This window comes from Oreochromis aureus, linkage group 12, assembly GCF_013358895.1.
Source record: "Oreochromis aureus strain Israel breed Guangdong linkage group 12, ZZ_aureus, whole genome shotgun sequence".
Taxonomy (NCBI): Eukaryota; Metazoa; Chordata; class Actinopteri; order Cichliformes; family Cichlidae; genus Oreochromis; species Oreochromis aureus.
Genome location: NC_052953.1, coordinates 30177121 through 30204552, shown reverse-complemented (window position 1 = coordinate 30204552; position 27432 = coordinate 30177121). Strand labels below are relative to the sequence as shown.

Sequence of the window (27432 nt, the reverse complement as noted above, 5' to 3'; positions counted from 1 at the left end):
CAGCAGAGACACAAGTGTTCGCCGGTTCTTTCTGTACTGGCCACAGTCATGAATGTTAAGTATGAATGCAGAATTTGTGCCTCACACATAAAAGTAGAGAGAAATGACACGGTACTTGTTAATGAGCCTTATGAACACTACAGTTCATTAATGTTTTGGGTATCAGTTTGTATTAGGGGTGGTGGGGCCAGTAATTGTGTGATGCTTTATTCTGGTTGTCTCCTGTAAGTTTAGTATCTTGCTCTCGTACATCAGAAAGCAGACATGTCTGTTTATACAGTTTAAACACTTTGCTTGGCCTCCTCCTTTTTGCTCTGCTGTGTTCCTGAAAAAGAAGTCAGAATTTCCACGTTCCCGGTCATAATTTGAATCTGAAGTCCCGTGAACTCAGATTTCCCACTCTGGAAGTCAGAGCAGCCCCATTGCCCCCGATAATAGACTGTAAAACTTTTAATTTGTCCTGCCACTATTGTGTATTTGTGACTTGTTAAATAAGTCGTATGTAGAGCACGGACCAGGTTCTATCCATGAACATGCTGCAGTTTGTCTTTAAGCACATAATAGGATTCATTTGGATTTTGTTTTGCTTAGAACCAATAAAATCCCCCCCCCTGCATTCACATGACTGTGTCTCACTTCTCATGACAATATGCTGGTAGTTCAGGAACAACAGCCAAACTCTTATTAAAACTTGGGAATAATTCTTAAAACTATATTGCTGACCAGCATTTGATAACTTTAAAGCAGCTTACATTTTCCCAACTTTCAGTTTGCATGCATACCAACTGTTTAAGTAAAAAAACTTTACTTTTCAGCATTCCCTGATAACAGCAATGGAAATCGGAGTCAGATGGAGCTTTTCCATATGATCTGGACAAGGTCTACATTAGTATTGGTTACAAAACGTTACTTAGCACCTTAGACACTATAAAAGATTTAGACTGTCAATATTGTTTTATACCATCTATATACAGAGGATGATCCATGAGGATGTCTGACACTGGTGTTCTCACATCTGCAGCTTCACACTGACTGGTTTCCCAGAATGTCCATCATGTAGCAGCATCCTGTTTGAACTATATATTAACCTTCATGTGCTACACGAGTCTCTAAATCGTGAATTTATTTGTGTAATCATGGAGTCATAAGCTGTTCTGTTTATTTAACAAAAAATAAACAAATTTTTAAATAAAATTCAGGGATATAGTAGAAGCCCATATGTCCCAGTTTTCCACTGGCACTTTAAACACAGCTTACATTTCTTGTAACTTACATGGAACAAACAGGTTAGTGTTAAGATTCATTTTGAGGAGAGAGAAGTGTGAGATATAGGAATAACACACCCTGAGCCTGTCGGGTGGAGTCAACAATTTAATGACACACGTGCGGAGAGATGAGCACTGCACAGTATCACAGTATCACATCTCTGGCCAAAAGACTTCAAAATACAGTTTTATATGCATCAGAGTATATTTTGTGACGCCCCCTCATTGTGTCAGGACATCAGCTTCAAAACTACAAATGTTCTATTTGACAACTTGAGACACCTTCAAAGTACACTGGCCTCCATCCTCTCCCCAGTGGTTTCCCGTAAGCCAGCTCAGCTCTCGCATCGTGGATCTTCATCAGGAAGCATGCTCAACTTTCACCTACACCCTAACAGTGTGTGTGTATGTGTATGTCTATGCAACCACAGGGTGTGCATATGCTCTCTGCACCTTAGTTGACCTCAATTTAAACAACCAAGCTAAGGCCATCCTGTGTGGTGATCTTAACTTCTATGTAAAATGTATAAAACAAATGTTTCAATCTAATACCACTACTTAAAACTTAATCAAAGCTTAATCAGAGATATAAATGCATAATAAAACAGCCTGCTCAAAACACCTTACAATCTGACTCTGCTTTTGGTTTCACTTTTGCAAAGCATGGCGTTTCCTGTCTCCCTTTTGCACAGAATATATTTCCTGTCCCTGCAGTCTGCAGTTAACGTGGTTCTTACTGGACCTGTAATAAAGACTAATATGATACCAATATATTTGAACATCTGAATGCATCTGAATGCAATATCACTATTAATAATGAAATGGTAATGATGATTATAAAAATAGCAGCAAATACTAGCAGTAAAATATTTCTACTCTTCACAGTAGCTGATACCTGTTAAGGTTCATTTTAAGGAGAGAGAGATGGAGGAAATCGGAATAACACACTGACCCTGCCAGGTGGAGTCAAACGATGATTTTAATGAAACACACTCATGGGAGATGTTCCACTGTGTACAAACAGCATCAGATCTCGTCTCCAAACTTCAAAATACAGTTTTTATGCATCGGGGTATTTGAACGCCCCCTCTTGCGTCAACAAATACAATACATGATACGTAAACTCAAAACCACAAATGTTCTATTTGACAACTTGTGACACAATTGAAGGACACTGGCTTCCATCTTCTCCCCGGTGTTTTCCCGCAAGCCAGCTGAGCTCTCGCATCGTGCACCTGCTTCTTCATCAAACAGTCACTTACACCAACACAAAAACTGCAACCCTAGCAAAACGTGCTTAAACTATCACCTACAAAATAAACCCCCTATCTGTGTGTGTGTGTGTGTGTGTGTGTGTGTGGCGCGTGCGCGTGCGTGTGCGCGTGTGCGCGTGCGCGTGTGCGTGTGTGGCCTTCGCTCTGCACTTTAATTGACCTCGGCTTAGGCAACCAGGCTGAGGCGATCCTGTGTGTAATGATCTTGACTTATATGTAAAATGTATTAAACAACTGTTTCAATCAAGAACCTCTACTAAAAGCTTAATCAAAAGATATAGATACATAAAAGATAATACAAATAACCTGCTCAAAATAACTTGCACTCAGACTCTGCTTTTGGTTTCACTTCTGCAGAAAGCATGCCCTGCAAACATGTAATTTCCTGTCTTATTTTGGCACAGAGTATACTTTCTTTCACAATGCAGTCTGCATATAAACATTTAAGATTATAAAAGCATTCAAAAGCATTTCGGGTTATAGATTCAACTCCACAGTTTAAAGTGGTTCTTACTGGACCTGTACTAAAGACCAATTAATTGGGTGCCAATATATTTGAACATATGAATATAATATCAATACTGTTATTAATGAAATAGTAATGATGATTATAGCAGCAAAATATCCCTATACCCTACATACCTTAATTCTCCAACCCCCTTATCATGACACTGTGGAAGCTCTATCTGAGAAATTCGGTCAGCCCCACCAGTTAAACTCACAGAAAGATTGTAAGTGTCATGGATGCACCAGATATCCGTCGTGGGGATGTTGGGACTTTTCAGAATTTTGTGCTGCAGATTTGTGCTCTTGTTGGTATGCTGAAGACCCTTGGTCTGGATGGTTAAGTGAAACTGATTTGCGGTTCTCACGTGTCATGACTCCTTAGTAAGCTGCCAGCTGAAATGAGGTTTGAGTCCTGGAGGCACATGTGACTGGTTGAAGCTGAGAACATGGAAACATTTAGATAGTTGGTAAGTTTATAGCAAAAGGACAGAGTGAGGACCATCCAGAAATCAGCACCTGAAAGAGTCAAAGTCAGTAACACGCACAGCCACTATACTCCATTGCACAGAGAATCTGCTGGCAAAGCAGTCTACTGAACTGCAAATCGTCTGCTCAGAGCAAGAAAGGCCCACTGAAAGCCTATTGTCCATACTGCAATACAGAGGACTATTATCTCAGTCAATGCCCAACATTCAAATCCTTTGATAAGGTTCAAATCATAGACTGGGTTAAGACAAACCAACATTGCTGGTGATGTGAAAGATCACATCTAGCAGTACAGTGCAACGTGAAGAAAGTGTGCACCATACGTCAAGTCAAACATCTCTGGATCCTACATGAGGTCAACATCAAGAGTGTGAAGGAAGGTACTTTCCTGGTGAGCTCTGCCACCGAAATCCTCCAACTAGACAAACCTTCAGACCTCTCCTGTGTTCTGCTTAAAGTGATCAAAGTCCTACTGAGACATGGAGACATGACACTGAACACTTATGCTGTCTTGCATGATGGCTCTGACTGCACCATGCTACGTTCATCTTCAGCTTAGCAGCTAGGATTAACAGGCACTCCTGAGGACCTTTCCATGAGAACTAGCAAATATTTCATGCCTTCACTACTTAGCGTTTTGATTTAGCTCAACATTCATATCCAGCTACTTTCTTCAAGAAATCTACAAACATCTCGAGGATTTACCCCTACAAACCTTCAGCCTAGTTTCACAGCTGCTAATTGGGGCTGCACCTTATAAACCCTGCAGAACCTGTGCACTTTGAATCACCACGAGGGACAGCTGCAAGGGTTGGACACTGCAAGACAGCAAAGATTCTTGAGTCACAGCTAGAGCTGCAACTGTGCCTCCTGCAGCCCCCTATCTGTTGAGCTTCAGAGGCGTGTGGAAAAACTGTGGCAAGTTGACATTCTACCATAAAAAAGTGAAAAGGAGGTGACAATGTCAAAGGAGGATCAGAAAGCCCTTTAGATACTGGAGGCAAAACAAATAAAGTGAACATGAATGGAGTGCTCCGGTATACCAAACCCTTGTTGAGGAGAAAGGATATGCCAATTTTCCAAGCAACCCAAGAAGCAATATTGCCAAACTGTAAGAGTATAGAGAAACATCTCAGCAATGGGTGCTGCAAACAATGCAGAAATTGGAAAACTGGTAAGCTGTGGTGTTGTTGCCAAACTGCAACTACCTCCCAAGAGCAAAGAGAGATGGTAAATACTTCATCACATGGTCCAGCACAACGGCAAAAATAGAATGGTCTTGAACTGCTCCTTTCATTACAAGGAACTTCATCTGAACAAGACGCTATTGCCTGGCCCTGTCTTGAGTCCTTCCACGGTTGAAGTGCGCTTCAGGGAACACAGCAACAGTGATGTAGGGGAATGTTTCACCAGGTTTGCCTACTCTCCAAAGACAAACAACTCTTGAGGTTTCTTTGGTGCATAAACAGAGATGAGCCCCCATACATACATGGATACCAGGTCCTTCCATTTGGGAGTAACTGTAGCCCATGTTGTGCATACTTTGCTTTTCAACCTCCTATCAACATGTCCTCCTACACAGCAAACCCAGAAAGTTGTAAGGCTTTTAATCCATCAGACAGTGATTCTATGTAGACAATTATCTGAAAAACTGTTTCATCAGTTGAAACTGGGGTGAAGCGCACCAAAGCGTTGGATTTAGTTGCGATCATGTGACCTGTGTGTTTTGCAAGGCATTCTTTTCTATAAGCGTCTGCCGCTTCATAAAGTTTCTGACTTGTGATTTCCATAAGGGAAATTTGGATGCAATCCAACAATAAAAACAAGGCAGACATTAAAAACTGAAGAAAAGAATTTATTGTACACAAAGTTGACAGTTTCAAAACAAAACATATTCAGTTTAGGTCCAGGTTATGTATTCCTATCAATAAAACACATAAAACAACTATAAAAAGTTCAAGGTCAAATTTATTTATATAGCACATTTCCAGACGGACCATGACGCACAAAAAGTGCTTAACAATATGAAAATGCCATTAAAACAAAAACAATGTAAAACAATAGTACAACAATAAAAATAAAAGGACAGCATGAGAGTTAAAACAATAATGGGGCGCTAGTGAGGCATCTGCGAGTGAAGACGTCCCTCTGGATAGCTCGTCAAAATTACAAAAAAAAAAAATCTTTTAATACGCTCAAAAGCACGTCAAACGCATTTTTACATCAAATTCATAACGTGCTGATTACTGTGGATATATTTCTTAGAGCCTCTCGACAATGGTGAAGCCCAAACTTAAGAAGAACGATGCGAGCGATGTAGGCCTCAAAGCCTCTTCGGACTCACCTGGTGGGGACCCCCCGCCTGCACTGGAAAAGGATGAATGCGAGCCGTCGAATAAAGCGCTACTAACCACTATAACTAGCTTGCGTTCAGAGATAAATTCCATCAAGTCTGAATTGTGCGCTACACTGGACACTCGCATATTAGAGATTTCTACCACCATAAGAGGCGAGATATCATCCTTGAACCAGAGCATCCAGGCCTCAATTTCGGACATAAAAAGCGATGTGGCCAGGCATGATAACACTTTGACTGAACTGCAGGCCTGTGCCTCAAACCACTCTGACACCATCGCCACTCTCGAGGCCACTGTGGAGCGTTTGTCTACGGAGTTAAAGAAGTTAGATGAAAAATGTGAAGATCTTGAGGCACGCTCCAGGAGGAATAATGTAAGAATCGCGGGAATACCAGAAGGCAAAGAGGGACCCAAGATGACTAAGTTTGTTTCACAACTTTTGGCGGAGGCGCTATCTCTTGAGGAGAAGCCACTTATTGATCGAGCACATAGAGCGAATCGCCAACGTCCAAAACAAAGTGATCCTCCTCGGCCCATCATCTTAAGATTGCACTACTACCACGTTCGCGAGGACATTCTGCGGAAAGCTGCAGAGAACAGGAACCTGACGTGTAAGGGGCTTAAAATAAACATCTTCCCAGATTTTCCTCCCTCTGTTGCCAAGCGCAGAGCTGCATTTGCAAATGTCAGAGGAATGCTACGTGGGATGCCCAGGTTCAGGTATGGACTGGTATACCCTGCAAAGCTGTTAGTGACCCATGGTGATATGAGGAAAACTTTTACCGATCCCAAAGAGGCCCTCGACTACGCGGAGAAGCACCTCTCCCATCCACCTTAAAATGTATTAAAAGCACGGATATATCTATATGTATAACGTTGACGTTATTTATAACATTGCGTTTTTTCTTTTCCATTTATATCCCACTTAAATGTGCATACGGAACGTTTATTACTTTTGACGAGCTGTCAGTTAGAAGGTAAAAGTTACTAGGTTAACAGAGGTTAGCAGTAACAGTACGGGAAAGTATAATGTGTTGTTCTTTATTTTATTTTACTTTACCTTTTGATTGTTATTTTACCTGTTGTGAGTGCCTTCCGTAGTTCTCTTTTCTCACGCTGCTGCTTGTTTACCCTTGTATATGTGGCCAGAGTTCACACCCGTGTTTACTGATTTATATCTGTTTTTTCTAATGTTTGTTTGGGGGGTTAGTAGGGAGGGTACGGTGGGTCCCATGCCCAGCTGTTACGTTGTTGCTTTAAATACTGCAGAGCCAGATAATAACATTCCCAACTTTTCATTGACACGGCTGCTCAGAATAATGTAAGCTTACAAAGCAGCAGAAATGTAACCTTCGTTAGTTGGAATGTGCGAGGATTAAACAATCCAGTTAAAAGAGGAAAAGTTCTTTCTCATCTTAAAACACTGGGACCGGATATTGTCTTCTCGCAGGAAACTCATTTGAAAGATAAATCTAATATACGATTAGGTGGATTGAGAATGTGTACCATTCTACCTTCCCTGCTAAAGCGAGAGGTACAGCTATTATGACAAAGAAGAGTATTCCATTTGTACATAAAAGCACAATATTAGACAGAAACGGACGCTATTTAATTGTAGTCGGGGAGCTGTTTTCTATACCTCTCACTCTACTAAATATATACGCCCCGAATGTGGACAGTCCATCTTTCTTCAAAAAAGTGATGACACTTATCCCAGACATGTCCCAAACAAACCTTATCATTGGTGGGGATTTTAACTGTGTGTTGGACCCCTACCTTGAAAGATCTTCTTTAACTAAGCAGGTCAGTAACAACTCCAGTGCATTTCTTAACACCTTTATTGATAATTCAAATGTGTCTGTTTGGAGAATTGCCAACCCCGCTGGGAGGGATTACTCTTTTTTTTCAACTAGGCATAATTCATATAGTAGAATTGACTACTTTCTTTTGGATGCCAAATTAATGCCATATGTCATTGACACAAAATATCACAACATTGTCATCTCAGATCACTCCCCTGTCACATTAACCTTAAACATCCAAAATGCAACTAGACCGCAGAAAATATGGAGACTTAACCCTCTATTGTTAAGTGAGAAGGATTTTCAGGAATATTTGGAGACACAGATCTCTCTGTGTTTTGATGTAAATGACAACTCAGAAACTAAGCCTTCTACACTTTGGGAGGCCTTTAAGACCTACTTAAGGGGTGCTATTATCTCTTTTGAATCAGCCAGAAGGAAGAGAAACCGGGCTAAGCTCCTTGACTTGGACTAACAATTTAAAGATTTGGTTAAAGAGAACGCCCGAACGCTATCCACTATGCTACATAAGAGAATACTGTCTTTAAAATATGAATATAATAATATACTCTCAGCAAAAAACAGTAAAGCCTTTTTGTACACCAAGCAGAAATACTTTGAGCTTGGTGACAAACCACATAAAATGTTAGCAAGACAACTTAGAAAACAAGAACAAGACGGTACAATTCATAAAATTACAAATAATGCAGGTGAGGCTTCAACAGACTCCAGAGACATTAACAATCATTTTTTTCAATTTTATCCAAATTTATACACTACACAAAATATAGATTGTAAATCTATGAAAAAGTTCTTGGATAGCTGCACTTTTCCAAACCTAAGGGAGGATGAACTCGCACACTTAACCTCAGACATAACAATAGAAGAAATCAAGAGGGCAATTGCTTCAAGTAAGAACAATAATGCTCCTGGCCCAGATGGCATCCCAAGTGAATTTTATAAGAAATTTAGTGAGATTTTGTGCCCATACCTGCATAAAACATTTACTCAAGCTCTAGCAGATAAAATCCTCCCTCCCACCCTTACAGAGGCAATTATAACTGTCATTTATAAAAAAGGTAGGAATGCTGAGAATGTTGGTTCTTCAATGGTGAAGTTGCTTTATGTCAATCCTCATGCTCGCGTTCTTACAACCAGATTCTATCACCATCCTTTGGCTTATATAGAGGGATAAAACAGGGATGCCCCTTCTCCCCATTGATATTTGCCTTGGCAATAGAGCCCCTTGCTGAAAGCACACGCAAAGATCCAACTATTTTTGTTATAATACTGATACAACTACTAATAAAATCTCACTCTATGCAGATGATGTGTTATTATATATCACCCAACCAGGAAAGACTATTCCTGCCATATTAGACAAAATTAAGTTATTTGGGTCTTTCTCTGGATACAGGATAAATCTGAATAAAAGTGAACTAATGCCTATACATGTGAGTAACCCATCATGGCTGCAAAACCTCCCATTCAGCGTAACTTATGAGAAGCTGACTTATCTGGGTATTCAGGTTACAAAAAGCTATTCCTCTCTATTAAAATCTAACTTCTCTCCCTTAATTTCTGAGCTTCAGTCAAGTATACAGTTCTGGAATACAATTCCTATATCCATCATTGGTAGAGTTAATGCTATAAAGATGATAATTTTGCCTAAGTGGTTGTACTTATTTCAAAATCTCCCTGTGTTCCTTCCTAAAACATTTTTTTTTAAACCTAAATTCACTCATCTTACCTTTTTTATGGGGCAATAAAACACATAGAATTGCTAGGAAACATCTTTCCAAGTCTAACACAGAGGGAGGGTTAGCGCTTCCGAATTTCTTGTTCTATTACTGGGCTGTGCATATAAAATTCATGACATACTGGTTAGCTGACAACGGCAGGCCCCTCACATGGTTGCACCTGGAGCTGGAAGCTGGAAGTCTTACTGTATAGGAGCTATACTGCTGTCTCCCCTGCCAATTGATAAGTCTATATATGACGGCAATGTGGTAATACATAGCACCATACGTATTCTTAAACAGATTAAACTACACTTTAATTTGAAGTCTCTATCCCCCATTGCACCCATTGTAGGGAATCCATGTTTTAAACCGTCTATTCTAGACAATACATTTAGACTTTGGAAACAGGTAGGACTTTGCACAATCAGTAATCTATACTGGGAGGGTGTCTTTGCCTCTTTCAAGCAGCTACAAGAGATATACAAGCTACCAGGGAGAGACTTTTTAAGATACCTGCAGATACCTGCAGATAAGAGAATATGTCAGGAAATATGTACAGGGCTTCGAGAGTTTCAACATTTCCGGTCTCGACAAGTGTCTCCAACTTTCACCTTTTAGTGAGAAATTTATCTCTCGCACCTATCAGAATCTAATGTCAATAAGCCCAGTGAGCTCATCCTTTATCAAATCTAAATGGGAAGAAGAATAAAGTATCACAATCACAGACATTCAGTGGGAAGAAGGTTTGTAGAATATCCATAAATGCTCCTATAATGCAAGACACCGCTTGATTCAGTTTAAAATTTTACATCGTCTACACTTTTCAAGAGAAAGGTTAAATAAAATATACCCTGAGGTCTCTCCTGTGAGAAATGCTCCCTAGCTGAAGATACGTTAAGCCGCAGTTTTGTTTTTTGACCCAAGGCAAAAAAAAAAAAATATTGGGCCGACATCTTTGATTTAATCTCTCAAATTCTTCATGTGCAGTTGAACCCTGATCCACTAATAATTATTCAGGGCGTATTTGATGATACTGTGGGAATAGACAGTGCAAAGTGGTGTTTTATATCCTATTGTTTTGTTATTGCAAAGAAACTTATTCTCACTCATTGGAAGAAGAGAGATGCAAATACACTACATCTGGAACGAATATGATATACATTTTGTGATAGACTCTCTTCTTTCAGTAAAATTTGGGCACCTCTCTCAACATTTCTGCAGCTATAACAAGCAGTTATAATTTCTTGGCTTCTCATTAGGATAAGCTAGCTGGACATCTGGGACCGGGGTTGTGGGCGTGTGGGAGCGTATTGTACCATGTTATGTTTTGTTACATTTTGTTATGCTATGTGATGTTAATGTACAAAAGCAGAGCAACTATCTGATGCTGTAAATTCCACTGTCATATAAACATGTGAATTGGTCAATAAATATATCTTGAAAGAGTTAAAACAATAACTAATACTATTAAATAAGACCAAAATGCTTGGGTTATAATGTGTTAAAAGCCAGGCCATAAAAATGTGTCTTTAGAAGCGATTTAAATTGATCAAGTGTTTGTGCAGATCTAATATTTAGGGGAAGACTATTCCAAAGTCTGGGACCTGCCACAGAGAAGGCTCTATCACCACGAGATTTGAGTTTAGCCCGAGGGATAGATAGCATTAATCTTGAACTGGACCTCATGTTTTTTTCAGGAGCATAAACAGAGGAGCTCAGACAGATACCGAGGTGAAAAGAAAACTGTTGCCTCACAAACTACTTGTGAGATTAACTTTTACCATGAGCACATCAGCAGAATTACCCACACTTTATAACAGCAAAACAACAGCAGGATGAACTAATGAAGCAGAAAATCTTAATATGCAAACTAAATATAAAAACATAATAATAAAAAGCATTTAAATGCGGCTTCTAATATTCATATAAAAAACTGACCCGACCTTTCTATTTAGCTCTAACAGTCTGTGAGATCTAGCTTTGTTGATGCTGACATGCCTGTAACAGTAACTACACCGGTGTTAGGTGTACTCCTGTCCTACAGTTGTGATTTTGAGTTTCACATATGCTGTATATAAAAGATGGACATAGACACAGACTTTTCCCACTAGTTTGTAAAGTTCCATTTGTGAAGCCTTAAACTGAACATTTCGGCTTGCTTTTAGTTTTTTACTTTTTTTTGGAGGGGGGGGGGACTACAAATCAATTGATAGATAACTTAGGTCTGCCCTAAAGTGTACCTTACTTTAAAATTTACAAAGTAAACATGAATTTGATGAGACCTGAAAATATGAATTGTTTACTATAACCAAAACTTTTGCAGTCAGTCTCAACCTGCTGGCCTGCTGTTTAGAAAGAATGCAGGTCGAAGAAACATAGGCATGGGCTTCACATTTCGACCTGAAAGCTGTTTCCTTGTTTAGTCAAAACCCAAAATGAACAAATATTTAAAAGGTCATATTGATTGTAAAAAATTTGAGGCGGATATCAACAGCAATCCGCCCCCAAAAAAAGAAAAAAAAGAAACGTCTAGTTTTTACATTGCTATCTTTGCACAATTTTGCATGAAATTTGGGATGTAAATGATCTGATTGTTGCATTATGTTTTCAATATCACGAACTTTTTAGACACATGAGTAAAGCATGTATGTACTATCAGTTAACAGACAAATATAGATTTACCAGTGTTGTAGCTACAGCAGTGTCCATAACCTTAAGACCATGCTGTATAACTAACATCACCGACTCTTGGTCTCAGTAACCAGCTGCTTTGCCTTTTTTCCTTTCATCAGACCATGCAGAGATACAGCTGCACGCCTTTTCCACAGCGTTAACTGCGTTGTAGAATTTTGATACTTTATGTCCCAGAGCTTCAAGACCATCAACTACATCCTGCAGGGCAAAGAGGAGAAAGACTCAGATGGAAGAAGAGAAATAGAAGTTATTAATGTTTCATTTAAATAAACTGAAAATATTACCTTTTCAAGCTTGGATTCAAGTTTTACTTCACTTTTAGAGTCTACAAGAACAACCAGAGTATCAATTGCCTCCTTAAGACTCTTTCCAAACCAAAGGTGGTTCATGAGCGCCTTGACAAGAAAAAAACGATGAGATGAGAAAGTGATGATTACAGGATAAATTAGGGTGAAGAATCTTGTTACTATGATGCAAGCTTAAACAGCAAAGACGGGCATCAGTCGGCATCAATTTATTTTATTTAATATGTAATGGCACTTTTGTGTTTACCATGCATACATACCGAGGCCACTGCCGGTGGAATCATTTCAGAACCAGACCCTCCAATCACCAGCGTCTTCGACAGAGACTTCAGCACAGATGGGGCCATATTGGAGGGAGGCCGCTCCCCTGAGAAATACAACAAAGACCTTGAATGACAAAACTAGAAAGCAGAAATCAGTCTGTACACACATATTTGTGCATAAATCATTCATACAAATGTTTCATACATGAATCAGTGACCGTATTTTCATGCAGTATTTTCATACCTGAATTTTTTTATACTCTACAACAGGGGTGTCAAACTCCAGGCCTCGAGGGCCGGTGTCCTGCAGGTTTTAGATAAGACTCTGGGTGAACACACCTGAATCAAATGATTAGTTCATTACCAGGCTTCTGGAGAACTCCAAGACATGTTGAGGAGGTAATTTAGCCATTTAAATCAGCTGTGTTGGATCAAGGACATCTAAAATCTGCAGGACACCGGCCCTCAAAGCCTGGAGTTTGACACCTGTGCTCTACAAACAAATTTAGAATCGCATCCGCCCATGCTTATCAAGAAATGATGAAAGTGCACACACAACAACTGAATTGTCTCTACTGAATCTGTATCAAACTAAAGTGAAATGTCTGTCAAAGTGCAGCTAATACTGAGACTCTGTCAGTGTGTTAGATTAATTTTTGAATGATGCTATGTCCAAACTGAATTATACAGAACCTCTATGGAACTTCAATATTATAGATCTATATATAGATTCATCCATCGATTATCTTCAGCTTATCCTTCTCAGGGTTGCAGGGGTGGTGGAGCCAATCCTAGCTATCATAGGGCAAGAGGCAGGGTAAACCGAGGTCAGGTCGCTAGCCTGATGCAGAGCTAACACAGAGAGACACTCGCATTCACACCTATGGGCAAGAGTCACCAATTAGCCTAACCCTACTAACGGCATGTCTTTGGACTGTGGGAGGAAGCCGCAGTACCCAGAGAGAACCCACACAAACATGGGGAGAACATGCAAGCTCCACACCAGTGGGATCAAACTCAGGGCCTTCTTGCTATAAGGCAACACCGTGCCAGTGTGCTGTCCTATGTATATATTTAAATGAATAGAAATATCCATATACCGTCAAATCACAACAGTACATTTATAATATAAGGTTAAACCACTTCAATAGAGAGAAAACCCCAACAATAACACGAGCCCCTAATGAGGAAGTACTTGGTGACAGTGTGAAGGAAAAACTTCACACAACAACACGTTCACATGGAAACAGATTTTATTACAGCAGTGTGTTCAACTGTGCCTGTTCTTCAACATTCAAAACATTTTAGCAGGCTATGGTATTAAACAGAATGTAACAGAAATGCAATTTTATTCCAAATTCACATGATGTGCTTCAGTTTGGCAGTTTTGTTGATCATGGAAATGATCAACAAAACATGATGCGTCACAATGGATTATGAAATGCCATTTTCTCCTCTCATTTCCTGAATGGTACTATTTTGCCATTATTAGAAGTTACTTAAAGAAATATGTCCTGTCAGGAAAATAATTTCAGGAAAAAAATTTAACTCTTTGTGGTATTAGTTATGAAATAATCCGCCTTCCTCGTCTGATTACTTGTATTTCACAAATAATAAATGTAAAAAGCATCCTACTGATCTCTTACCAGGAGAGAAGCTATTAGCTCTACCACAGAAGTCAGACAGCTGGTTGTTGAGAATGATCCCAGTGCTTGGAGAGAGGACCTTGGAGCCAAATCTTAAAAATAAAAAAATTAAATTAACTACAACACCAAGACACTCTTTGTAGTATAGAAATAGTCTAAAAATAAGTTTCTCAATAATATCTTAAATCTTCAGTTTCAAGAAAGAAAAATGTCTGATAGCTGGTTTCTAGCAGTGAAACAGAATGATGCAAGTACTGACTCGTCGTTGATGCTGCTGGTGACAGACACAGCAGATCCATCTGCAGCCACTACAGATACATGTGTGGTGCCGATGCTGTCCGGATACAAGTTGATGCCAGGATCACGAGTCTTGTTGCTGCTGATCTCGCTTCGTTTGCTGTCTGCAAAACTATCCTCTGTCAGAATCTTTGCCATCTGTGTGAAATACAGAGAATTAATAAAATGAATTAATAAAACTAAATAAATAAGCACATTACAGAAAATACATTGCTGTCAAGAAAATTAACAAATTATAGCCAAATGTTAACAGAATTTTGATCATTGATGCATCACTGATGCAAGATGAATGAATGAATGAATGAATGAATACATACTAGAGGTTATAATATTGGTTAGTGATCAAGCTCAACATGTGACTGGCTAACATATATTCTCTGAAATTCTTTGTCGTCTGTGTGAACTACAGAGCATCGGAAAACATCACATTACACAAAATTATACTTATTTTTAAATACTAAAATAATAATAAGAAGAAGAAGAAGAATACATACTAAATTACTTAGAGACAAATATTAAGCCAATTTAGGTTTATGTCCTTTTAAAACTTCTATCTATCTATCTATCTATCAAAAGTTACATCACTGCTCAGAATGATGCTGAAATGAAAATCCAGAGTTACTGGAAAAGCTGAGACTCAAAGAAATTTTTACAACACTCTACTGGTTCTCTACACCCTTAGTGCTTCTATAAAAACTTTAATTGTAAGTAGCAGCCAGGTACTGTGGGTTCAGGCAGAGCAGAGGCTCATTAATTTTATCATATCCCCCCTATTTTAGTAACACGCAGGGGCCTGGAGGCAGAGGTGGCAAGTAGAAGTAACTAGTGTTAAAAACTTGATTGAATCTAAGTGAAGTTAGCTCTCTTTCTAGCTATATTTTTCAAATATTATGATAATTATCAAGTAAATGGGTACATTTACAATTAGGGATGGGTACCGGTGTCTGGTGCCATGATTGCACCGGTTCTGACATAAACGGTAGTAACCAGACCGAAAAGCAGCGCACATTTCGGTGCTTTATTTAGGTGCTTTTTTTTTTTTTTTTTTTTCCTGAGCCAATTCTAGCCAATCATTTTACGTTTCCGAGGACAGTAGGCGGGCCCAGGTACGTACGTTCTTTTAGAGCAGAGCTACAGATTAAAAATGCCCCAGGCCAAGCGGTCAAAAGTCTGGCTGTACTTCTGTCTTCTCTGCGTGAGTAGCTTAATGTTGTTTGTGTGTAATTTACGTTGAGTAGGCTAACCACATTATTACATTAATGCATGTAAGGTGAACTAGCAAACACCGTCGTAGTTACATGCGGCTGTCTTCTTGTTTGATGGCAGATACTCCCTTCACCCTGGCCAAAAAGGCTAAAATGACCAAAGAAAAAGTGGAAAACAGTTAAACATGAGAGGTTTTTGGACCAATTTTGTGTTTTTTCCATTGTTTAAGCACTGCTTCCAGCCAAAAGTGATACCATATATGCCCTATAGCTGAAGAAAAGGCTTACATTGTTATCTTTTTACAAAAAAACAGCTGAACATGAGAGGTTTTTGGACCAATTTTGTGTTCCCCATTCTTTAAGCACCGGTTCGAGCACCGTTTAAGCACCGGCACCGTTTCAAAAGTACCAGTTTGGCACCGGTATCGGATAAAACCTAAACGATACCCATCCCTATTTACAATTATAAGTACATTTCAAACAATGCGAATATTATTCTCCTATTGAAACCAGGGCATCCCTTTTAAATATTTTGCACTATTTAGTCACTTATATAGAATCATACTATATGCAACAAAGCAGGTGCAAATCTGTAGGATTTTGAAATACTTACTTCATCTGAGCTGAACTTTGGATCTCTGATATTTGTCTTTAATTCATTGGCAAATTTTAAAGCTTCAATATAACGGTGATAAAACAAAATCTTTTCATCAGTCGTCTTAGGTTCTGAATTCATTTTGTATCCTGAAAATATAAATAATTGTTATTTATTTCATTTAAAACATTGATTCTTAGTGTATCACATTTGTAACGATTGATAAGGATCATTTTCTTATATGAAACAAACTCTACACGCAATAAGCAACAAACCTTTCATGACGTTGAGGATGAAGCTGAGGATGGCTCCTCCTGAAGGGGGCGGAGGGAAGTACATCTGGTACTCTCCCAAAGAAATATTCCATGCATCAGTCACTTTAGCTTCATACGATGCCAAGTCCTCCAGTGTGAGTGTTCCTCCTGAGCAAAAACATTAAAACAAATGATTCTGTTGAAAAAAAAATGAACACAACACATCTCATAATCAAGACTTTGAATGGATCCAGACAGATCACAGTGTAGCCTGTGAGGGATCATGATAGATTTTTACAGAACGAATCGATTTTCTAATTTGTAATTAGATCATTGTGCCTGGCAAACATAGAAAATGTTCAGGAAAGAGAGCAGGATGAATCCCGTCTGATAATACCTTCGTTCTGTATGTCACTGGTTAAATTCTTTGCTATTGTTCCTTTGTAAAACACGTCTGGTCCCTCGTTTGCGATCATCTCCAAAGTGTCAGCCAGTTTCTCAAATTTCACAATATCACCAGTCTTAAGCAGGTTCCCATTTTTATCTAAATATAGCTCCCTAAAAGACAAAGACAGTGAAATAAAGCTAAAACATTCATTGTTTGGTCTTCATATTTTTGAAATCACATTGTGGGTGTATTTCATACCTTATTGACGTGTTATTAATGCGTGGGATGTGTTGACCTTGGACATAAGGAATAGGGAATCCTTCTCTGGCTAATTTGATGGTTGGCTGAAAGAGGTCGGTCCAATTCAACTTCCCATAAAGTCGGTGTGCCGCTTCATAACCTCGAATTTCCCCAGGAACCCCAATCCATTTGTTACCTGGTCAGATAGATAATGGATAGTCAGTGCTGGAAAGTCACACATACATTTGCTCGTGTTTTGAGTAAACTGTAAGGTCCTGACCTTTAATGATCTGAGATGATATTTGTTATAAATTGGTGCTTTGGAAATACTCTATTCTATTCTGCTCCATTTCAGAGGGAAACACTGTAATTTTTAAATGTGTGTGTTTGTAACTGATTATGTTAGAGATAACATTTAGCATACTACAGTTATTTTTAGATTATTTTACTATATTTACATATTTACACGATTTCTGGCTTAAAGAAGCATTTAGCATATCTTATATTTACTTTTCTTACTATTTATGCAGCCTGTGTGCAGGAGTGTAGCACAGAACTCTTGGCCCCATAAATAAATGGTGTCTGTAGCCCCCTTTCTTTTCGTGATCCATCTTTCTCACACATATACTAATTTCTATTTTTTTTAATTTTTTATATCTGCCACAAGTGAACTCCATGAAATACTCCCAGTTCTTACTGTGCTCCATCCCATACTCAAAAGACGCTTCTTAACAGAGACTATGCTGATTCTATATATGGATCCACAGCTTCCCTTCAAAGTCAAAACACTATAGATGATCAGGAAGTAATGTAGGAAGGTCATTTGTACTCTGCTGACCGGAACATAAGAGACAGGGACATGTGCATCCACAGCAGCCTGTGTGTCTGGCCCCACTTTAGGATCTCACAACATTTCCAGCTTCACCTCCACAGACAGATAATCTGACAGGGAACGAGTGGAGATTAGCCAAAGCAGAAACAATGACTGATAAAGATGGGCTTGTGAGGAAATTTAAGATTCGTCCTGGGGTTGAATTTATATTATCTGGAGACCAGAAAATGGGAAAGATGGGACAACATTCTAACAAACTGTCTATTGTTGAACAGCCCATTCAGAAACTGATCTTTCTCTTAGAAGCTGTTTAATGTGACGATTATATTTTTATTGTATGAAGACTTTATGTGTGGACATTCTCTGCAGACTCGCATTGATAATTCTATTAGAGGTGGACAGATCAATCCAAATATTGATAGTATAAATACCATCACTGATATCAGTATCAAATCGATCGATCCATCCATTCTTTGGCGCTTATCCTTTTTCAGGGTTGCAGGGCAGCTGGAGCCTATCCCAGCTCTCTTAGGGTGAGAAGCAGGGTACAGCCTGGACAGGTTGAATTTGGCAAATGTGCAGTGATTCAGCTCAAAAATCATGACACATTGCTCTCCCCTACTTAAGCCCTCAAAAATGCTCTTAATTTACATAGTATCGGCACGATACCAAAATTTGTAGTATTGCACAAACTAAATTCTAAAGTACGTAAAAAGCTGTGTGGTTAAGGGTTATTTTGAGTTTAGAAATCATTAATGTTATATTTCTCTTTGTTGTTAAAACACACACACATAATTTGGTGGAAATGTAATATAATAGGACACTTTAGGACACCATTGAGGCCGTGCCACAGTCAACTTTCATTGTGCTCTGGGCTGCAATTGCTTATTAATCCTTTTTTGTCTTTTAACAAATGTATTTAATAAAGGCATTTTAATACTGGAACCAGTTTGCCTCAGTAATGTCTCTTCAAACCATGTATTTCTTTTGTTTAGTCTGAAAACACACTCTCTTTATATTTCCTAGGGGTGAATTTTCCCTGGGTGGCGCTGTTGCATTTTAATCATAACACCCCCTGAGCCACAACAGTAAGCATGTACTTAGTTTTTTATGCTTCAGTGTGCCAGCCACAAATTTAAATTCTCTATCATGCAAAAAAGAAAGTCATACATGAACATGATCCAGAAATGCAGCTGTCTTCTCTGGGCCAAAGCTCATTTAAAAAGGACTGAGGCAAAGTGGAAAACTGTTCTAACGTCAGACAAATTACATTTTTTTAGTTTTTTTGAAAATGTGGATCCTGCATCCTGTGGGCTAAACAGTAAAGGGCTTTAACATTGTTAAGTGCTGCTGTTTTTGCAGCTTGTTATCATCACTCAATTCAAAACGTTTGAAGGTGATTATATTACTGCCTATGGAATTGGCTGCTTGCACATCTGGCAATGCACCATCAGTGATGAAAGGTGTACACAGGTCTTAGAGCAACTTATGCTCCGATCGAGTTGACATCTATTTCAGCAAGACCACGCTAAACCTCATACTGCAACTATTACAATAGCATCTCTTCACAGTAGAAGTACCTGGGTCTGAAAATGGCCTGCATGCAGTTCAAACCTGTGACCAAGAAGAAAAAAACACATTGGGTCCATCATGAAATGAAAGATATGACAAAAAGGACCCAGGACTGTGGAGCAGCTAGAATCCTTTGGCAAATAAAAATGTGGGTTATTTGAATTTATCTGGATTTGCTAATTATTTCTTTGAAGAGGTATACGATAATTTATGTTTTTGTTCCTGAGTAAACTATTTTCTTGTATTTTGAGTTTGATGATGTTTCCTTTGTGTCCAGTCTGTCTCTGTCTCATCTGAGGGTCCTGTCTTGTCTTGTGTTTTAGTGTTTTGTTCTTTTGTCCAATTGTTTTGTCCTAGTTTAAGTGTGTGTGTGTGTGTGTGTGTGTGTGTGTGTCAGTGAAGCTTGTGTCCATGCAATAACGATACTGAGGCGAGTTGTTTAAGATATCCTGAACTCCCATAAATAGGAAACTCAAGCCTGCTTTAATGTTAGCTTATAACCAGCTGTTGATGTTTAGCTGGTTTGTTGTTGACTGCCTGGAGTTGGAAGCGCTGATTGTCCAGTCTCCTTACAGTAACTAAATAATAATAATGTTTATGCACTCCTTAGCATGTTAGGGTCCTGACTGTAGTTCAGGAGATGAGGTTAGAGGTGAGGCGGAGGATGACATTTTAAAAAGGTTCCTGTCATGCTGTCTCTTTCCTTCGCTTCTTTGGTGACCAGAGCCCTATCTCAGGTGATAAGGTGTCTTGAGTTTGTCTTACAGACTAAGGTGCAGAATTTAAAAAATAACTCTACAGATAACTGACTACACCTTTAAAACTTTTGTGTTTACATCTTGTGCATGATTTGGAGAAAGACCTGTTAAGACCAGTTTGGAGAAAGACCTGACTACTTCAATCTCTCTGGCTGTCTCTGAAACTAGGGAGCATGTGTTTCATGGTGTTAATTTATGCTAGATTATTCTGATAGTGTCATATATGACACCAACTCATTGTCTTTAATAACTGCCAACGGTCAAACCCTCTGTAGTGGTTTGCTTTATCTCTTTTTTCTTTTCTTTTATAATATCCTAGTTTTGCTTTCTTGAGGAATGAGGAATGACTCACAGTGTGCATTAGCAGTCACCTGTACAGATCAAATTAGGTGTGGCATAAATGTGAGTCCAAGAGCAGATTAGACTAAAACATTAGAAATATTAGCATTATGCCAGAAAAACAGCCCACCTTGCGTCCACTCTGTGCTGTTATGACATGACTTAAGCAGGTCAGAGTTCACGCTACTGGGGACAGTCTCTCTGGAGGTGATGATTTTCACTTTGCCTTTGAAAAGATGACATATTATTATGTTATTCCCCAGCAGGGCTGAGCAAAGAGGAGGGAGGATGTCTTGTTACCAGAGCTGTCCATCACAGTGAATATGACCCCGCCTCCGATCCCCGCACTCTGTGGGTTGATGATGGAGGTGCACAGCAGCGCAGCAATGGCAGCATCTACTGCAGAGCCACCTTTCTGAAGAATGTCCCTGAAACAGTTCATCGTTATCACTCTAGTGTTATTGTTATCATGTGTGTTAGAGGCGCACAATATAATTTAATTTTAGTGGTGTCCTCGGGATTCCCATATGCTTGTTTGCCATTCACCTAGGGACCATTTTTGATCCGAGGACACCACAAGGGTTACAATTGTAATGCCAATTAAATTGCCTCGACTGAATAACACAACAATGTGTTGCCTTTTTTTTATTGCATGTGCTAAGGATGCACACTTCATTGAACTTTATTCTCAATCATGTCCCACAATTAAATTAACCTGATCATTTGCAGACAAACAGGAGGATCTTGAAATCTATACAACCACTTTTTCAGGTATCTGTGAGGAGCCTAGCAGGACTGTGGACAAGCTGGAGACAGGGCAGAGAGGACTGACTGAGACCAGTGTAAAGTCAGTTACAATCGTCTAACTGGCAGGAAATGAGAGCATGAATTACAATTTCACCATCTTTCATGGAAAGAAAAGGCCTCAGTTCAATATTTAACCACTAAGTTAAATATGTCAAATATCACATCAAGATTTTTTGCATAGGGTTGGATGCTGGACAGATGAAGCTGATCGCAAAGCTGAGGGCACTCAAAGTGCTCAGTTTAAGTAGAAAAGAAATTTAAACAACAGTTTAAAAGTGAAAGCAGTGCTCTGTGGATTTAATCCTGTGTTAGGTTTTGGTAACTGCACTGAATTTAGGTGAATAAGGAGGACCAACTTTATTTTGATCCAAATATTTGTACATTAGTGGGGAAGTTAAAGTTTGTATCCAAAGTTGCAGAAAAGACAATAGCATTGTGTTTACAAATTAAAAAAGTGCGAGTAAAATGGTTACATACTGTTTCAAACAAATAAACTAAGAAAAATATTGAAAGTTGTAGCAAAAAGAGGTAAAATAAGACGGCAGATTACAAGGTTTAAATGAACTGAATTGAACCCTACACGAGAAAAAGCTGAGTAATTAAAAAATAAATGAAAGAATCAGAAAATATTGAATGTAAGCTGATATTCTTTAGGGGACTGGGAAGACTTGATACTAGAACTGTGACTTAAACAAGTCCCTACTTACTAAGGAAAGTATGAATTACATTCCAGGCTCCTACACCAGGTAGGTGCTGATATGCATTTATATGTGAAGGTTTTGGTAATATCTCCTTAAACATTTGTTTTCATGTTGGCTTGAAATACAATATCAATGTTGTACTGCAACTTAAGTATGCGTTTAAATGTAATGCTTAGGAGAGGCAAAGCGTGATGTGTATGTAAATTTTAATATGTATGTAATTTTGTATACTTTAAATAAAGTGTTTTTTTAAAAAAAACAAAAACAAAACCAAAGCGTGATAGCCACATGTTGGACCAGCACATCTATTACGTGCTTTACCATGATACTGGGCTATTATTCCCAGTATGCACAAAACAGGTCTTAGATCCGGATCTTTGAAGTGGACGATGGGATCCCCACACACACACACACACACACAGAGAGAGAGAGAGAGAGAGGTAGCAGGAAGAGAGACGAGTAAAACAATAGCGGCAAGTGGGTATAAAAAGATTTATTTTTGACATATATGACCTGACAGGGGATTTCTTTAAATCACCCTGCCGTTCTTCAGCTGAGACATCTGAGTTAGAAAACACACAAACACTGCAGTTCTTTTGCTCGCGAGGACGGTCACAGAGCGCTCGCACAGGAGACACTCGTGAACTCGCACTTTGTCACCGTCTGCGTTCTTTATTTGTACAAGATATTCTGTGTGTGTGTGTGTATGTGTGTGTGTGTTACATAGATAACAACATCACGCCAGTAGCGGGACTTCCCCTTTTCTATATCTGTATGTTGTCGTAAAAGAGCGGAGCTTGGTCTTCTTCTACATCTAAATGTTCAGAACAACAGGATGCGGTTAGTATCTGCTTAACTTCAGCACACAAGTTACTAGGTGAAAAGTCATGTAGAAATATGCTTCACTGATAAATATAAAGAATACATTTCATGTAACTGATCAAAACATAATTATCTTCTGACATGACCTATGAGGCTAATGCAGATTTTGCTGTGGACAATCCGTTTGTCAGGACGTAATTTTTAAATGTAAGTTGAGAATGTGAGAACCTAAAGAATAACACATTTCTTAACGAAAAAAAGCGACTAACAAGTGTTTGTTTTATTTCTTTTTTAAATTCATTACATTAGCGTTTTATTTACGGTAGAATGTCTCGTAAATAGGGAAATGGCGTGAAGATTCTGCATTGATCTGTATTATGCAGATCGGACTGAATTTTGCCTTTTATGAAATGGCATATTGGTTTCGTAAAGAACGAGAAGTTCTGAGTAGTTGTCTTGTAAAAAGATATAGAGAAGAAAAAAAACAACAACCGCACACTCCATGATGAGACGTAGGTTACACAGTTCTCAAAGATGTTTTAGCGCTAAAGTTTGTATTTGGAACAGTGCATAATATTATGTGTAATGTGAAAAACAAAAATTGTGTCAGAAGTTTAAAATGTTACTCACCGTCCAATCTCTGAACATTTCCCGGAGTCTGCGGCCACTGCAGCGTTTGAGAAAGTGCAATCAGGAGGACTAGGGTTCTTGTCCGACCGACAACATGCTTTACATATAAGAACAGCACAAACTAGAACACACAGAAAACACAGAACACACAGAAAACACAGAACACACTGAACACATAGAATTCTCTGTACACACTTTACGGATACGGATTTTTCGCAGCAGCAAATAGGAATCTTAACTTCCTCGTTTGACTCAGGCATCGCTGCTTTCTTCTCTGCCTAACCTTCGGTAGTTCACTTCCTCTGAAAGTTTACAGCTTCTTGATTCCCCAGATAGCACAGCGACATATGGCGCACACATAGCCGCTGTGTGGGTACTGATAGGCGCAGCGTAGCGAAGACGTGTTTGTGGTAAGCAGAGGTAGCTGCTGCGACGTTTAACGCTGCGGAAGCCACACAGAGAGTGTTTTTTTTTCTTCTCATCTCTGCAAGACACTTGGTGGAACTCATTGTTTTCCTCCTTGTGTGTGATACCACCAGGAATAGCGTGGACATCGTTTTCCCACTGAAAAAAGATGTAGCATCGATGGCCCTTATCGCTGCTTTATCGACTTACTGTTCTCTATGCGATGTTCATGAACCTCGCGCTGATCTTCCTCGCCTAAACCATAAAGCACTTTGCATCAAGATGGTGACTTTTCGTCTCTCGTCAGTGATGTTGGTCTGACCGAGATCTGTGTAAATCCGTCTTTGGAGCGGAATGAGGGCAGACACGTTACTACAGCAAATTATGATCTTCAGTTGGACTAATATCAAGTGCGGCTGAATGTTCGGGTGCCTGTCAGAGCTGCTTAAATATGAATTATTTATAGTGATCTAAAACTGAACTAAAAACTCAAGTGTGAAAAATCCAGTTAACTGAAATGTAAAACTAAACTTAAGGAAAAATAAAAACTGAAACAATATTTTGTATTTAAATTGAAACCTATGTGTATAGGGCGCCCCATATATGTGAACTATCTTTAGCTTAAATGTATTTTGTTAGCTTCAGATTTGGACAAATTTGTCAACACAACCTGTGAAAGCATTTGTTGAAACTGAAATGTCTGAGTTAACTGTATTCAGAGTGTTTGTATTTTAAAATGTTCTCTTTTTCTTTCAGAACATATTATATCTATATGTGTTGTATAAATAATTCAAATAAGTAACAATATATGATGCATAGTGTTCACAAATATACATGTATCTGATAATAGGACAACTGGTTTACTCAAATTCTACTTAAAGAGTGGATAGCATCAAGGATGTGAGACTTGAGGGTCCTGCGTACTATCGTCACTGTTCCTAGGACTGCATTCTTACCAGCTTTGTACAGCCATTGGTAAGTTTTCTGAATTTCAGCCACATCTCCTATCTGCCTGTGGTACATGAAGTGCAGGGGCCTGTCCTTCCATGATGGTTCATCTTCTTCCTCCTCTTTTTTCTCAGGTTTCTACTGGATAAAGTAGTCACTAAACACATGTTTCTATCTCTATCTAAAGATATAGAGATAGAAAGAGATATATAGATATTACTGGTCAAATGTTTGGGATCAGATATGAAGTTTGTCTGTATAGGAAATTTAGCAAATGAGCAGGAAATGCTGACAATGTCGGAGTTAGAAATAATGATTTCAGTGGAAATCAAATCATGAATGTGTTCTTCCAACTTTGCCTTCCTCAAAACAAACACCTCTTTCAGTAATTACGGCCTGGCAGATAATTCTACATGTCAATTTTTCAAGGTAATCTGATGAGACTTCACCCCCCAAAGTAATCTGTGCACCTGTTCCTGTACCTCATTACCATCACTAGTTAAGGTAGTGGTTAACCTTTGGTCTTTGCTGGATTGTTGAACTAGTCTCAATTAGTAAAGCCTGACTCCTTGCCTTTTGCTAACCCATAACCCACGAAATTGCTGCGGTACTTAGTGCAAACGTACTGTCATATAACTCTTAAATAGACATAAAAATAACAATTAAAAGTGCTAAGTAGATAGATATATACATGAGTGCAGGTGGTGATCAGTACCAAACATGGAATGATGCAGTGAACACAGTGTAGGGTCATGTGTTAGTGGTGGGAACAGTCATATGGTTATTGTTCATGAGTCCAACAGCAGAGGGGAAGAAACTGTTCTTATGGTGCGAATGGACCGGAGCCTCCTGCCTGTGGGGAGCAGGTCAAACAGACTGTGTCCAGGGTGAGAAGGGTCAGCTCTGATCCGAGCTGCACGCCCCAGTGTCCTGGAGGTGTACAGGTCCTGCAGAGATGGGAGTCTGCAGCCAATCACCTTCTCAGCAGAGCGCACAACATGCTGCAGTCTCTGTTTGTCCCTGATAGTGGCTCCAGCGTACCACACGGTGATGGAGGAGGTGAGGATGGACTCGATGATTGCGGTGTAGAATTGCATCATCGTCCGTGTTGGCAGGTTGAATTTCTTCAGCTGCCTCAGGAAGTACATCCTCTGCTGGGCTTTCTTTATGACGGAGGTGATGGTGGGCTCCCACTTCAGGTCCTGGGTGATGGTGGTACCCAGGAAGCGGAATGAGTCAACAGAGGTGATGAGGGTGTCAGTCAGGATGATGGGGGAGAGTGGGGCTGTGTGCTTCCTTAAGTCCACAATAATCTCCACTGTCTTCTGGGCATTCAGCACCAGGTTGTTGTGGCTGCACCAGGACACCAGACGTTCAACCTCCCTCCTGTAGGCAGACTCATCCCCGTCCGAGATGAGTCCAATAACGGTGGTGTCATATGCAAACTTGATTAGCTTGACAGACTGGTGGGTGGAGGTGCAGCAGTTGGTGTACAGGGAGAAGAGCAGAGGAGAAAGAACACAGCCCTGAGGGGAGCCGGTGCTGATGGTCCGGGAGTCGGAGACATTCTTTCCCAGCCTCACATGCTGCTTCCTGTCCGTCAGGAAGTCAGTGATCCACCGGCAGATGGGATCAGGCACATTCATCTGGGAAAGCTTGCCTTGGAGATGGTCTGGAAGGATGGTGAAGGCAGAGCTGAAGTCCACAAACAGGATCCTGGCGTAGTTTCCTGGGGAGACCAGATGCTGCAGGATGAAGTGTAGAGCCATGTTGATGTAATTAAAATTTCTATTCATTTCTTTTCTACTACATTTCAAAGGGAAAGTGTACTTTTTAAATCTTATGTCCATTCATAACTAGTTAAATATTTTGCATATTATACTTGCCTTTGCTTTTTATTTTTATTTATTTCATTGCATTTATTTACTTTTTCTTCCTTAAATATTTGTTCAGGATAATGTATACATGCATTATTCTCTAATAATGGATAATGCAGGGGTGGAGCACAGTTTTCTAGGCATTATACAAGTGTCTGAATTTGTTTTATGAATTGCTTGATCCAATAACTCTATACAACAATAGCGGTCATTCAGTTAACCAGTAATGAACTGTTCCTACACCACATTTTATAATTTATTATCTCTCAATGTATATGCATAATTTGAAATTACTCCAGATTTCAACACTCAGTTCTCAGCATGCTGTAGTTCACAGTCACTTCATGGTTAAATATGTGTCAAATGTCAAACCAGATCATTAGAGCACAGTACAAAAACTGTAAATCATGCAATTATCTTG

General features: G+C 39.3%; 1 protein-coding gene and 1 long non-coding RNA gene across 2 annotated transcripts; one reads left to right on the top strand and one right to left on the bottom strand.

Moving 5' to 3' along the window:
• Positions 1-5371: 5371 nt before the first annotated feature.
• Positions 5372-25029, bottom strand: LOC116318846 (glutathione hydrolase 5 proenzyme-like). The gene is made up of 12 exons (XM_039620644.1): positions 23782-25029; positions 21122-21249; positions 20952-21047; positions 17339-17516; positions 17090-17250; positions 16714-16860; positions 16457-16587; positions 14601-14776; positions 14342-14433; positions 12693-12799; positions 12412-12522; positions 5372-12325 (listed from the first exon to the last, which is right to left on the bottom strand). The coding sequence occupies exons 1-12, from the start codon at positions 24039-24041 to the stop codon at positions 12188-12190; spliced, it is 1725 nt and encodes a 574-aa protein (XP_039476578.1). The 5' UTR covers positions 24042-25029; the 3' UTR covers positions 5372-12187.
• LOC120443040 lies at positions 21258-25845 on the top strand. Its single transcript, XR_005615089.1, has 3 exons — positions 21258-23169; positions 25037-25161; positions 25269-25845. It is a non-coding gene; the product is annotated as an uncharacterized LOC120443040 (long non-coding RNA).
• Positions 25846-27432: the final 1587 nt, after the last annotated feature.